This window comes from Schistocerca piceifrons, chromosome 3, assembly GCF_021461385.2.
Source record: "Schistocerca piceifrons isolate TAMUIC-IGC-003096 chromosome 3, iqSchPice1.1, whole genome shotgun sequence".
Lineage (NCBI taxonomy): Eukaryota > Metazoa > Arthropoda > Insecta > Orthoptera > Acrididae > Schistocerca > Schistocerca piceifrons.
Genome location: NC_060140.1, coordinates 790423585 through 790438612, shown reverse-complemented (window position 1 = coordinate 790438612; position 15028 = coordinate 790423585). Strand labels below are relative to the sequence as shown.

At 40.1% G+C, this 15028-nt stretch overlaps 1 protein-coding gene across 1 annotated transcript in view; it reads right to left on the bottom strand.

Moving 5' to 3' along the window:
* Nucleotides 1-15028, bottom strand: part of LOC124788278 (rac GTPase-activating protein 1) — a 138038-nt gene that overhangs the window by 60185 nt on the left and 62825 nt on the right. Inside the window, exons 6-7 of the mRNA XM_047255505.1 lie at nt 9719-9896; nt 3808-3934 (exon numbers count right to left, since the gene is read on the bottom strand). Coding sequence (XP_047111461.1) covers nt 3808-3934; nt 9719-9896 — 305 coding nt within the window. The remainder of the gene's footprint in view (nt 1-3807; nt 3935-9718; nt 9897-15028) is intronic.

Genomic DNA, 15028 nt, shown 5'->3' with positions numbered 1-15028 from the left:
GGATGGTTTCCGAGGGTAACAGATTGGGTAAGGATCCCAGGCGTTCGAGAAAGTAGTTGGTGTCTTTGATGAAGGATGGGAGACTGTATGTAATGGGTTGAAGGTGTTGATCTACATAGGCAGAGAGACGTTCTGTGGGGGCTTGGTAACCAGCTACAATGGGGCGGCCGGGATGATTGGGTTTGTGAATTTTAGGAAGTAGGTAGAAGGTAGGGGTGCGGGGTGTTGGTGGGGTCAGGAGGTTAAAAGAGTCAGGTGAAAGGTTTTGTTTTGTATGTAGTGTTGTCTGAAAGCTGACGCAGTCCCTCAGCCACATACTCCTGACGATCAAGTACCACGGTCGTGGAACCCTTGTCCGCCGGAAGAATGACAATGGATCGGTCAGTCTTCAGATCACGGATAGCCTGGGCTTCAGCAGTGGTGATGTTGGGAGTAGGATTAAGGTTTTTGAAGGATTGAGAGGCAAGGCTGGAAGTGAGAAATTCCTGGAAGGTTTGGAGAGGGTGATTTTGAGGAAGAGGTCCCGCTGTGACGGAGGACGGAACTGTTCCAGGCAGGGTTCAATTTGGATAGAGTCTTGGGGAGTTGGATCATTAGGAGTAGGATTAGGATTATTTTTCTTCGTGGGAAAGTGGTATTTCCAGCAGAGAGTATGAGTGTAGGACAGTAAATCTTGGACGAGGGCTGTTTGGTTGAATCTGGGAGTAGGGCTGAAGGTGAGGCCTTTGGATAGGACAGAGGTTTCATATTGGGAGAGAGGTTTGGAGGAAAGGTTAATTACAGAATTAGGGTGTTGTGGTTCCAGATTGTGTTGATTAGAATTTCGAGGTTTTGGGGGGAGTGGAGCTGGAAGTGGGCGATTGAGTAGATGGGAGAGACTGGGTCTGTGTGCAATGAGAGGTTGAGGTTTGCTTGAAAGGTTGTGGAGGGCGAGCAGTTGCCTTTCTGAAGGTGGGAAACCAGCAGATTGGATAGTTTTTTGAGGTGGAGGGTGGCATGCTGTTCTATTTGCGGTTGGTCTGTAGGAGGATGCTCTGAACAGCCGGTGTTGATGTGGCAGAGGAAAGATTGAGGACTTTTATTAAGGATAGGAGTTGACGGGTGTGTTCATTGGCTGAGTTGATGTGTAGGTTAAGGATTAGGTGGGTGAGGGCTATGGATTCTTCAGTTTGGAACTGGTATAGGGACTGATGGAAAGAAAGGTTACAGCCAGAGATGGGAACTTTAAGTGTGAGGCCTTTGGAGGTAATGCCAAATGTCAGACAAGCCTGAGTAAATAAAATATGGGAGCGTAATCTGGCTAGGGCGAAGGCATGTTTACGGAGGGAATGTAAATAAAACTTAATGGGGTCGTGGGGATGTTGTGAGGGTGACATAGTATTAGAAGGTGGATTTTTGTAAGCACATGTTAGGCAGACTTCTTCAAAGCCTTGCATCAGTGACACAAAGACGAGTACACAAGACCAGGCGGACTGTGATAACCAACAAGAAGAAGGATATGCTTGATCTTCTAAAATTTATTCCTCCTGTATATCGCGAATTCTTCAAGAACTTGCCTATGAAGGTGACTACTCAACGTTCAGATTCCCGGGATCACATTTCGGATGAGCAACGAACCTGTATTCACACAATGTATTTGAAGTTAAAGTAGATGACTGACAAAAGGGTTCCCTTTCTTTTTTGTTAAACAAGTCATTTCCTGTATGATATTCTGTTTTGTTAATATATTTACAGACTTTAGTGCATATTATCACATATTCATCAATACAAATAAATTATTAACATTAATAATTGTTTATACACTTCTTAATTAATGCTCCTCTTACTCAAAACTATCGTAGGTGGAGTTACACCACTTGTGCATTTTCCATGTTGTCTGCTTTTGTACATGAGGGGTTCAGAGCACATTTGGTAACTAAGTAAGGCCAGGTGGACTGTGAGGAAATGTCAGCGTTGGTCACGTAATTTTGATTTGTGTCAATTCAGCTAATGACCACACCGACTCTCTTCAAGGTCTATTTAAATAACTCTTCATTATGTGTATAAGCAACTGGCCATGCTATTCCAAGCTCAATATGGCGAGGGAGAAAGAGTGCTAGCCAAGATCTCGCTATACGCACTTCAAAATAAATAAAAGCAGTGAACATATCACAAAAAAGCAACAGTGTCTCTATTGTCAAATGATGGAAGGAAGTCTGCCTTGAATTCTGTATATTTTTCTGCATTGTCTTAGTAAGGCACAATTCTCTTGGAAAGGGAGTATCAGTAGCTAAAGAAGAGGGGGGGGGGAAGAAGAAGAAGAAAACGAGACAGCAAATAAAATCACACACCAGAGCTGAAGCTGATTTTCAATATCACAAGAGAGTAAGAATGGGGTAGAGAAGTAATTATTGTTTGTGGCATTTTGGCAGTCCATAAATACATACTGCCATTGGAATCTTTGGGAGACAGTACATCATGTTTGCTTCACAACAACTGCAATAAGATCTGCATTGATCCATTCTTAGTAGGAACACGATAGTGGCTGCACTGTCTATGAAGATAGTAGCTTTACTTTTGTTTGTACACAGCAGTAAGAATTTCATTTCACCTACACTCAGACAGCTTTTGTTTTGCCACGAGGGATAGTGATGATTTTTAGACTGGCATATCATAAGCTTCCAGTACGCTGTGTATTATTTTGATTAGTGGTTTCACAAAGTGGAACTTCATCAAATTTAGGCTCAAACACATTAGAAAGCAAATTTAGGTAAGGCACTTAGGATCAATGCCGGCATCATTTTCTTTCTTCTTGGTAACCGTGTCACATATGTTCTTTTACATTTATTTTCACCTATCATACAGTTAGGACTGGGTAAAAATAAATAAAGAAATGCACTGAAATGTGACTAACAGTGAAAGCAGCTTAAGTTGGATATTTCTTTTCTTTATTGTGAGTGACAAACGAGGTGTTGTACCCATCAGCAGCAGAAACAAAATAATCAAACAGCATTACCGAATTATTTGAATATACTCCTTCAATTACTGATGTTGGATACAATGGCTGAATACTTCAGAAAAATATTTATTTACATAACCTTTGCAGTTAACTACAGCACAATGAATTTTTTAACAGTTCACACCCATTTCAAAATTGTGAAGTTTATCGTGTCAGTCACAGAGAGCATAAAATATTCTTTATTTCTTTGCACTAAATGGTGATTCCAGTTCTAAATTTTTCACATGTATCTTGAAATACATATATATCACAAATACTAGAGCATAGAATACAAACGTTATATATACATTTTTGTCAGCCATTAAATTACATTATTCTTTTTTTCACTCCCCCAGGCCTCTGAGAAGCTTAGTGCTTAGTCCGCCACTGTAAATGGTATATATAACGAGAGAGAAAAGGACAACTACATCATTATGGCATTGCCTTTAGTGTCTGGTGATAGTGATGTGAAGTCTTTAAAAATATGCTAGCTGAAGTAACAGTGTCAGCAAAACTGGCAGTATCTGCACTTAAAACGGTGCACATTAGCAGATTTGCGTTACCATTAGTTGATAACCGTACCCATTTACAGTACAAAAAGACTCAATCTGAAAGGCAGAATAGTCGATTGCCAGACTTAATCTGTCTTGGAAATCAATAGTGTAAAACCTCTATAATCCACGACATATTTTTATGATAGTTGTAGGATAATGTTACACAAATTATGACAATTTGATAAGAAAAGAAGACAGAATTGATTGAATTCACCAGTTGAGATCTAAGATCAAGAAGTAAAATAAATAAACTTTATCAAAGTTTTCAATACTCACAATAAAACCTTTCCCTGTAGGTGTGTTCGTAACTGGTACACACGGCAATGGAAGATTATCTTTACAAGTCAGATGGCAAACTCCTCTGCAGTCACGACACTTGAGTGCTATTTTACCAAATTTGATTCTGAAATGAACATAAATTACTTTTAACTGATGATATGCAAACTGACTTACAGTGAAACACTTATTTTACATTTTCTTGAGGTCCAGACTTAAAAACCATAGAAGTGAGGGGAATGCAGAATTGAGGAAAACGTTAAAACCCCACAAAATACAAGCATAAACATATGTAATCGGCATCTATGATAGAAAATAGTAATCCTCCCCAATACAATGTATAAAATCTGCCTAAGTGAAGGAAATTAAACATACAATACACTGTTTATACAATGATTTGTGATAATGAATTTCATCAGTTCTCAAAAAAAATCACAGCTGTGTAACAGCAGGTAGAAACTCGTCAAAAAATTGAAATTGGTATCTGGGTGCAAGGCAATCGAGCTGGTCTCCAACATGCTACGACCACAAATTATACATCAAATCACGCGTTTTTGAGACCTATTTCCTTTGTGTTCACCCAGGGAAAGTAAAAAATTGATGAACATGGTGAATTAAACCGAAAACTGTGAAGGCAGTGAAAGGCATCGGAATCAAACGTTTGGTGGCTTGTGTTTTCTTTCAGTAGCGAATGGCAGTTTAATTGGGTCGAATAGACTTCAAGCTGCGTACACACTAAGCCTGAAACATGTTTCCTGCTACTTGATGTTGACACCATTGGGAACATCTTTTGAAAAACAGAAATGTTTATCTGTAGCTGCGTCGGTACAGATCAAAGGAAACCATGTTTCAGGCCAGCTACTGCATGTCACTGCTGCATGAGGCAAGTATGTGTTTATATGGTGTATTGTCTCTTCTGTGTTATAGAGTTGTTAGTTGTTTCATTTTCTCATGCTGTATTAAATATTTCCATGGGGGTGGAGGGGTGAAATGCAGTGGACAAGGCAGCAGACTGTAGTGTTCTTATACCTGTACCAGGCTGACAGCTGCTTGTGGAATATATGAAGCAAGCAGTACAAGAACAGCAATAAAACAAGATACTCTGCAGAAACTGCTATTACATTTGGTAGAATACTGAGAAAGCTTGCGTAGGAAAGAAAATAGGGTCATTTGTCAAAGCTTTCTTCAAAATGTGAAATAAATACTCAAGGCTATGGAATGAATCTCCTGTTGGCATATAACTAAGACAACAGCATGTCTGGTTGTAATTGCATTCCCGATTTTTTTTTTAAGGAATGATGATATATGTCAGAAATTCAAAATCGTTAGATGATATCCAACTGAAATTACACGAACTAGAGCTGTATATACAGTTCCCACACACAGCTAGTATCCCACCAGTTCTGTAGTATGTTTTTGCTCACCAAAAAAGACGATTGTATGCAAAACAACAAACTCATTCCTTACAACAACTAACCCTATTTTCTCAACCATTAACAACTACTATACAAACTCTCTATCAGAATACTGTCATAGTTTTAAAACCAACTACAAAATTATTGTGATAAATGTGACCTTATTCTGTAAATCTACGAAACACAGAGATGCTTATGGCCAACGGGTTACGATAAATAAATAAAAACAGAATGAATGACAATAATGTCTTTCTGTTTTGTTTGCGTAAACCTTCGAGCATTAATAATGCAGCAGCACATATTACAGTTTCCTCATTTCTATATATACCATGGCAGACAATATGAAAACAACACAACACACAGTGTCGCAGACGATGCAGATACACTAAAAGATGTTTACTGCAAATATGGACAGAAACAGAGCAAGAAACGAAGTCGGAAACTGATGCAGTACATTGCAGGAAATGTTTCCAACTGAAACATGTCTCCAGTGGCAGTGTGGACACAGCTTCACACTGCTTTTTTGCAGTTATGACATCACTAGTGGGCTTTCGACTATCAGCTTATGCAAGCACTTGTGAACTGTGTGCATTTCAATTGTTCATTTCCTTCCTAATGTGTGACATGTATGTGCACAGTACACCATCTGAAAGCAACGGTGCATTTAAAGTCTATCAAAGATACCTTACACTTATCATCGTTAACTGACAGAGGATTTGTTCATTATAGTCTTAATACAATATGTTCTGCAATATTTGATGATGTTAAACGTTTATTTATGGTTTGAGAATGAATGATGAAATATATATTTGCCTGTTTATTTCCAAATGTGTGGTGATCCCAAGCGTGGTTACACAGAAAACTACGAGGACAGCTTACATTCCTGCAAGTTAAACGAGCAGCAATAAAATTCATATTGTTCCTTGTCACACATACTTGGTTGTTTATTTCCGAATATGTGGTTACGAAGGAATCTAATAGAATAGCTTAAATTGCTGCAAGTGAAACGATGAGCACTTCTTCCTTGTCACAAATTTCACGAACATATTCTTCTAAAGAGCTCTTGCTACAACTGAGATTCTCCTGTCACTATCGCACCCATAAACATCAACCTAATGCTATAGCGACCAATAACTCAATAGACTCATTCTAATTGCTTCCACATTGCCACCACATTATGATTAAGTCAGTTCCTGAAAAACGTAGTGTGAAAAATGTACTTGACCCATCATCACTGCGCGGTGAAGCCAAACATTACAAGTTGTGTCGGCAATGCTGATAGTGAGTTATGTCAGCATTTCCTCTCTCTGCAACAGCCTGAAATTTCCATTAACTGCGTTCATCCAAGGTGCAAACTCCTGTCTTTTGGGCCACTTCTAACTCATTTAGTCACATCAGATGTCAGTAGGAAGAAAACGGGACAAAGTCAAGTGAGACTTTAAGTAAGAATGTAGAATCAATATATAAGGATTGATTTTACGAGTTTTTCACAGGGGCTATGAATTTATCGTGTAGGATCGTGAAATACATAAAATTGGAGAACGTAAAATCAAAGTTCCACTGTAGTTTCTTTTTATATCTATTTACTTCTTTCACTTATTATTCAGGAACAGAAAACAGCAGAAACATCAGAACAGTAGTCTGACACATAAATTAACAAAGATGTCTCAGTTTTAATTATCAGCTTAAAAAATAGTTATGTAATTAATTTTTGTTTATAGCAGCACGTCTACTGTCCTGGACAAATTAAAAAACCCTGTGCCACAGTATAGTAGCACATGCTAGAAGAACCAGACCTAAATGTTTCAGCCCATTTCCAATTTATCGATGGAAGGCAGAAAACATAGGTGCTGAAAGGAAGGAAAAAATTGATGGAAACTACGTACTAGGCAAGAGATGGAGTGCATGGAACTAATGGTGAATGTCGTATGGTATCACAGGTTAGTTGTAGGACTGTTGATATTTTTAAAAATATAGGGAATCTGATAAAACAATATTTAAACAAATATCATTGGCCCTTGTTATACTGACAAAGTATCGACATGGCAAAGAAAAAAATATCAATGTCTCATTCAATAAAAATATCATTATTGAACCATGTTGGGTCTTTTCCATTCTTTATCCACTTACTAGGTACGCAACTCTCCAGATCATGATTTACAATCTGCTTAAACTTTGCCCATAATTCCTCTACATCCATCTTAATGTAACTAAGTGATGCCACTTCACTGTCTAAGTGAGATTTTAGTAACTGTTTACTTGCTCTATCTACCAGAAACACTCTCCTAGCATTCTTTACTTATTTATTAACTTTCAGAATCATAGCTGCTATAATGAATCTTTATCACTAATCCTTGTTTCTATACTGACACTGTCTATAATGCCCAGCCTATTTCTAGCTAAAAGGTCCAAGTTATTTCCATTGCGTGCGGGCTGCCGTGTTAGCTGCCCAATACAATTTCCAGAAAATGTGTTCAAAAGTATTTTGCATGACTGTCTGTGCTCTGACAATGCATCCATAGACATCCCCGTCATACTTGGCAAGTTGAAGTCGCCTCCAGCTAGTATTGCATGATCTGGGTATTTATACACTATTGAACGTAGACTTTCTCTGAATGACTCTAGAACTGTAACAGTGGAGTCAGGTGGCCAGCAAAAACATCCAACAATTAACTTAGTTTCACCAACAGCTGTTGTATGTCACCAGAAGACTTCATGGTCACACTCAACTCAGACTTCAATAGAGAGAATATTTTTGTCAACTGCAATGAACACTTCCCTTCCTATGGTCTCTAATCTGTCTTTGCGATGTATGTTCCACAACTCACTAAATCTCTCAGAGCTTTCCACTTCAGGTTTCAGCCACCTCACAGCACAAGAATAATTTGAGCACGAAACTTTCCCGGCGGGGCAGCAAATTCAGGAACTTTATTATGAGTTCTTCCACAGTTTACTGATAAAAATCTGACAGTCGAAGCGTCTCTATCGTGAACGCTGTTTGACTTCCCTAGCTGTGGATCAACTGGTGATTGTTCATCAGAACACCTCAGTCTTACAGCCTTGTCTAAAAAAATCCTCGTGTGCACTCCTCAAGTACTCTGCTTCATTTGTTTTGAGCACGCCTGACCTATTAAGGGGAGCCCTACTAATCCCCACACGAAAACTTAAGTTTAGAAATCTGCAGCCAAGACTGTCACAAAGTTGAAGCCTTTGGTTGAGAGCCTCTACTCGGCTCCAAGCAGAAGGACCCAAATCCACTATGGGAACGATGCTGCAAATTTGGAACTCCGTTTGCACTGTGTGTGCGAGGCCAGCAGTCTTCACCACCTCCACCAGCCGCCAGTACAAACTGAAGATTGCCTTAGAACCCATGTGACAGGTGTCGCCGGTGCCGACGTGAGCCATAACTTGCAGACAACTGCACCTGCACTCTCGAACGCGCGCAAGCAGCTTAGCACCTCTTTGAACAGAGGTGCACGATATTTGTGTTTGCTGTGAAAGACGTCTAAGAGACTTTTTAGGGGAATTCTCCAGGCAATGTCATCGAGATAAGCTTCAGTGAGCACAGTACATCATTGTTTATGCTTCTTGTCTTACACACTTCCTGTTTCATGAAATTTATTCACTAATTTGTGAACTGCATCACAACTCTGAACTCTGACACCTGGAAACTTCTGTTCTTGCCATTGTTGTGGCCGACAAGACAATATGTCTGCGTGGCCTTCAGGCTAAAAAACTGGGGCAGGTGCAGCTTCCTTGGCCGGCCTGCAATACCCCGGTCACGCTGACATCAGATAAATGGAACACCCAACATTACCACAACCTTGTTATTTTCTCCGTTTAATAGAGGTAAAGTTAACAAGATCCTGAAAATATGGTGTCTTCTCAACAGACGCAAAGTTTTGCACTGCCTGTTACCCGAACGTCAACTGGCACAAACCACAACAAGATGAGAGTCCCATTATCTGGAACCTCAATTTGCTTCATTGTAGTAATTTAACAAATGGAATGTGGAAGTATATACTGTATTATATGTGTGTTAAAGTCATTCAGTTACTGGCTGACCTTCATAACATTAACTTCATGTTAGTACGGTAAAGGTGGTTTTTGAAGCTTTTGTATGAAAAACAAGAGAATAAACAGTGTAGTTAAGTTACTTATAAGGAAAATTTTGAACTATTTAAGAAGGAAATATATTAATTTCAGTCTACAGGAACAGAATTAAGAGTAAAGTCTTTCATATTCAGCCTAAAAAATTGATGACATTGAAATACAAGGAAAATAGAACGTCCACAATTTAAAAGTGCGAACCATAACATATAAATTCTGAAGAGCACAAATTGGTCATTAAAGTTTGTGAATATTTAAAAGAGATCTCATGCTGTAAACAGCACCAAGTTCTCATCCCTGGTCATCTACTTATTTAGATTTATGTTACCGAGCATTAAGCATTACCAATCTATTAATCAGTGAAGTCCCTCAATAAAGAAACTTACTTTTTACTGCAAGGTTCACACATCTCTGGGCGAATAATTGTCTTTGAGCAAAATGCATGAGGCCTGTTATTAATTATTTTATCAGCACCAAAATTAAATCCACCAACATGAGGACTCGGTTGTATGGATTGCTTGCGACTGGTTTTTGGTGTCATTGAATCATCTGTATCAGAAGACACTGGAAAGAGAGAACAAGAAATTTAGTATTTCCGTAATGGGTAGCACACACAAGTAATACTAATCATTACTCAAATTAAAAAAAAAAAAAAAAAAAAAAAAAAAAAAAAAAAAAAAAAAAAAAAAGCTAACAATATTTTTAATGCAGTTGTTACTCAGAAATAAATGCATCATTAGAGTGTTGTCACGATGCAATGCAATCTCAACCAAACAGATTTAAAAATGGTAAACTGTAAACCAACTGCATGAAATTGCCTGAAAGTGTGGCAATGGGGGTGGTCCCACCGCTGAATCTATTAGAGATTCATGTATCACATATGAGAGATTATTCATGAAACTGAATTACAATTTTCATTGTGAAAGCTTCTTAAAGGTGTCAAAAATCACCATCACTGTCTGCCCACACACAATTTTCTATTTCTTCCTGTGAGAGTATACGAAAATCACTATTTTGATACTTTATCTGCAGCCCCAATCCCAAAGGAATGCTCATTACATAAATTGCTCAGGAAAATAAATGCATAATGCACAAATATGTAAAATTTTGATTTGTAATGCATTGTAAAAGTGATATAGCGTCAGATGATCAACCACAACAAAATAAAATGTGCATATAGTAGTTATTAAAAATAAAATACAAAACCAATCACAATTTTTGTATAACAGTCGACAGAAATAAAACGACCCACTGAAGATGATATACAATTTGGAACACGTTTGAGTAAAAAGTAAAACAGAGAAAGCTTAAAATTTTGGAGAGTGTGAAGTATTTAAAACACCAATTTAATTTGCAAACATGGGATAGACAGCAACAGGTTGTTTCACCACCAGGTGTTGTTATGAGCATATGCATAGAAGTACAGGGTTATTACAAACGATTGAAGCGGTTTCACAGCTCTACAATAACTTTATTATTTGAGATATTTTCACAATGCTTTGCACACACATACAAAAACTCAAAAAGTTTTTTTTAGGCATTCACAAATGTTCGATATGTGCCCCTCTAGTGATTCGGCAGACATCAAGCCGATAATCAAGTTCCTCCCACACTCGGCGCAGCATGTCCCCATCAATGAGTTCGAAAGCGTCGTTGATGCGAGCTCGCAGTTTTGGCACGTTTCTTGGTAGAGGAGGTTTAAACACTGAATCTTTCACATAACCCCACTGAAAGAAATCACATGGGGTTAAGTCAGGAGAGCGTGTAGGCCATGACATGAATTGCTGATCGTGATCTCCACCACGACCGATCCATCGCTTTTCCAATCTCCTGTTTAAGAAATGCCGAACATCATGATGGAAGTGCGGTGGAGCACCATCCTGTTGAAAGACGAAGTCGGCGCTGTCGGTCTCCAGTTGTGGCAATTTTCCAGCGTGTCCAGATACACGTGTCCTGTAATGTTTTTTTCGCAGAAGAAAAAGGGGCCGTAAACTTTAAACCATGAGATTGCACAAAACACGTTAACTTTTGGTGAATTGCGAATTTGCTGCACGAATGCGTGAGGATTCTCTACCGCCCAGATTCGCACATTGTGTCTGTTCACTTCACCATTAAGAAAAAATGTTGCTTCACCACTGAAAACAAGTTTCGCACTGAACGCATCCTCTTCCATGAGCTATTGCAACCGCGCCGAAAATTCAAAGTGTTTGACTTTGTCATCGGGTGTCAGGGCTTGTAGCAATTGTAAACGGTAAGGCTTCTGCTTTAGCCTTTTCCGTAAAATTTTCCAAACCGTTGGCTGTGGTACGTTTAGCTCCCTGCTTGCTTTATTCGTCGACTTCCGCGGGCTACGCATGAAACTTGCCCGCACGCGTTCAACCATTTCTTCGCTCACTGCAGGCCGACACGTTGATTTCCCCTTACAGAGGCATCCAGAAGCTTTAAACTGCGCATACCATCGCCGAATGGAGTTAGCAGTTGGTGGATCGTTGTTGAACTTCGTCCAGAAGTGTCGTTGCACTGTTATGACTGACTGATGTGAGTGCATTTCAAGCACAACATACGCTTTCTCGGCTCCTGTCACCATTTTGTCTCACTGCGCTCTCGAGCGCTCTGGCGGCAGAAACCTGAAGTGCGGCTTCAGCCAAACAAAACTTTGTAAGTTTTTTCTACGTATCTGTAGTGTGTCGTGACCATATGTCAATGAATGGAGCTACAGTGAATTTATGAAATCGCTTCAATCATTTGTAATAGCCCTGTATATAGAGCAGTACGATATGCTGCGATCACTGCTAGATAACCCAGCCTCTCGTTCGAACTAACATACCTATGCCACACCAAAAGTGCTTGAATCCCAATCTTGAATGACTGAGTGAGCAAGAAAATGCTGATGGAAGTTTGGGTAAAGAGGTACAGAAATTCAAGAAGAAAGCAAATACAATCCACTATCTGAAAGGTTAGAAAACTGCAAATCACAATATAGTGTTAAAACACTATGTAACATTCAGCGCTAATCAGTATTATTTCTTATATGTTGAGTGGAATATATGAAAAATTAACAGCTGATCATCATTGTGACTGGTAACACTAGTAAACATAATAAATGTTAATGATGTGTGCGCTGAATTTAGAACCTTTGAGGAGGTATGTCTGGCTTTTTGTTTTAACGTTACGTGAAAGTTCTTCAGGTGTATAAGTGAATGCAGCTGATCAAGTGAATAAGAAGATGCAGACTGGGATTATGTGCCTGTAGAGGAAAGCAGTTCATAACTGAGAAAAACATTTCCGTATAAAAAGGGGAAGTAACAAACAACAAAAAACATGAAAACGCTAAAAATAATGCATGAAGTTGTCTGAAGTAGGAGACAATGGAAGATTACAACAAGCAATTAAGAAACAAATATACCAGAATGGGTATTTCACTTTGTAGAAGAGTGTAGGCTGTCGTGGAACTTTCTGATTGACTATGCGCTGTAACGGAACTTTGACCCAGACATTTGGCTTTTGTAGAGATTGCATACCACTAGATGCTGTGGGGCATGGTTGGACAAGTTTACAGGTAAAAACATTTTTCACCAAAGTAGATGATCCTGGTTAATGTCTACATCTGACAAACAGCTTATGAATGCCATGAAGAGTCAAATTAATACTCTTTTTAACTACTTTGGGTTGAAGCTGGAAAGTAAAACAAAAGTTATGTAGGTATTTGAAAGTTCATTCTCACCAAGAATAGAGCGCAAATTACCACCCTTGCTAACAGCTGCAGCCTCAGGAAAAAATTACCAAGCAAAATTGAACTGCCGTGCATCTTTATCCATACCCTATAAGTATCACATACTACAATGTATGAGACCATACAAAGGTTAAAGGAATGTACAAGCTTTCACAGCCAGCGAGTCCTTATTCTGTCAGAATGGTTGAAGGGGAACGATAGGGGATGAAGGGAAAGGACAACTGAGGTCCAGGAAATTGGGAGAGTTCTGATATTGACCAGAACACCAGGTCAGGGGAGACTTATCAAAAAATGTTCAAATGTGTGTGAATTCCCAAGGGATCAAACTGCTGAGGTCATCGGCCCCTAGACTTACACACTAATGAAACTAACTTATGCTAATACACCCCCCCCCCCCCCCCCCGCCACACACACACACACACACACACACGCACGCACGCACGCACGCACGCACGCACGCTTGAGGGAGGACTCTAACCTCTGGCAGGAGGGGTCGCGCAATCCATGACATAGCACCTCAAACCGCATGGCCATTCCGTGCGGCGGAGACCTATTAAATGTGATGAGAATGATGAGAAGGAAAGATTAACTGCTGGAGATTGCATTGGACAAGATTTGAAAATCTAAAAGCTTGAAGGTGGAAGATGGAGTAATAAGCGTGAAAGAAACTACTGACAAGCTGGTAGAGTTCATAAGAGTGGAAAGCTAAGGGCATTATATGTTGTATAGGTGCATGATGGGAAAAATAGACAGGTCAGAAAAATAAAACTAAACGGGAATGAAGAAAGGAGTAGTTACTGAGAAGAAATGCTGACACCGAGGAAATTAAAGAAAATAATGAACGTGAATTAAGACTAGGTGGGTGGCACCAACCAAGGACTTTTAGAGCCAGTTCCCACTTGTGAAGCCCTAAAAAACTGGTGCCTGGTGGAAGAATACAGATGGCATGTGTTGCAAAACAGGTACCGAGGTCATGACTCATGTTGTACAGCAGGATCTGCAACAGGACACTGAGTGACGCCAATGTACACCCTCTGCCTATACCCATTCATCCTAAGTAATAACTTAGTGATAGTCATACCAACGTAGAAAGCTGAACACTGTTTGCGGTACATACGTAATTTCACAGGTGGCTCTCCCTTTGATAGCGTATGTTTTGCCAACTAACGGGCAGTCACAGGCACGAGCCACACGGTAGGGAAATGGGTGCAGAAGGTGCACAGGGTGTGACCAGGTTTTTTAACTTAAACAGTTTTCAAGTAGGTTTCATGAACTTTCCCAGTTCAATTTATTGTTTTAATTCTTTCTTATCATATAGTCCATTTTTCTTGGGAGAAATTCTAGCCCACTCACTCGTCCTTAAAATTTTCGTATGAATTTGCCTACATTTTTCCCATCCTTTTCCCCGATTGTTTCCCTTACTTCCCCCTCTGCTTTTTTGCTACTCCCACCATCTACACTCCTGGAAATGGAAAAAAGAACACATTGACACCGGTGTGTCAGACCCACCATACTTGCTCCGGACACTGCGAGAGGGCTGTACAAGCAATGATCACACGCACGGCACAGCGGACACACCAGGAACCGTGGTGTTGGCCGTCGAATGGCGCTAGCTGCGCAGCATTTGTGCACCGCCGCCGTCAGTGTCAGCCGGTTTGCCGTGGCATACGGAGCTCCATCGCAGTCTTTAACACTGGTAGCATGCCGCGACAGCGTGGACGTGAACCGTATGTGCAGTTGACGGACTTTGAGCGAGGGCGTATAGTGGGCATGCGGGAGGCCGGGTGGACGTACCGCCGAATTGCTCAACACGTGGGGCGTGAGGTCTCCACAGTACATCGATGTTGTCGCCAGTGGTCGGCGGAAGGTGCACGTGCCCGTCGACCTGGGACCGGACCGCAGCGACGCACGCCAAGACCGTAGGATCCTACACAGTGCCGTAGGGGACCGCACCGCCACTTCC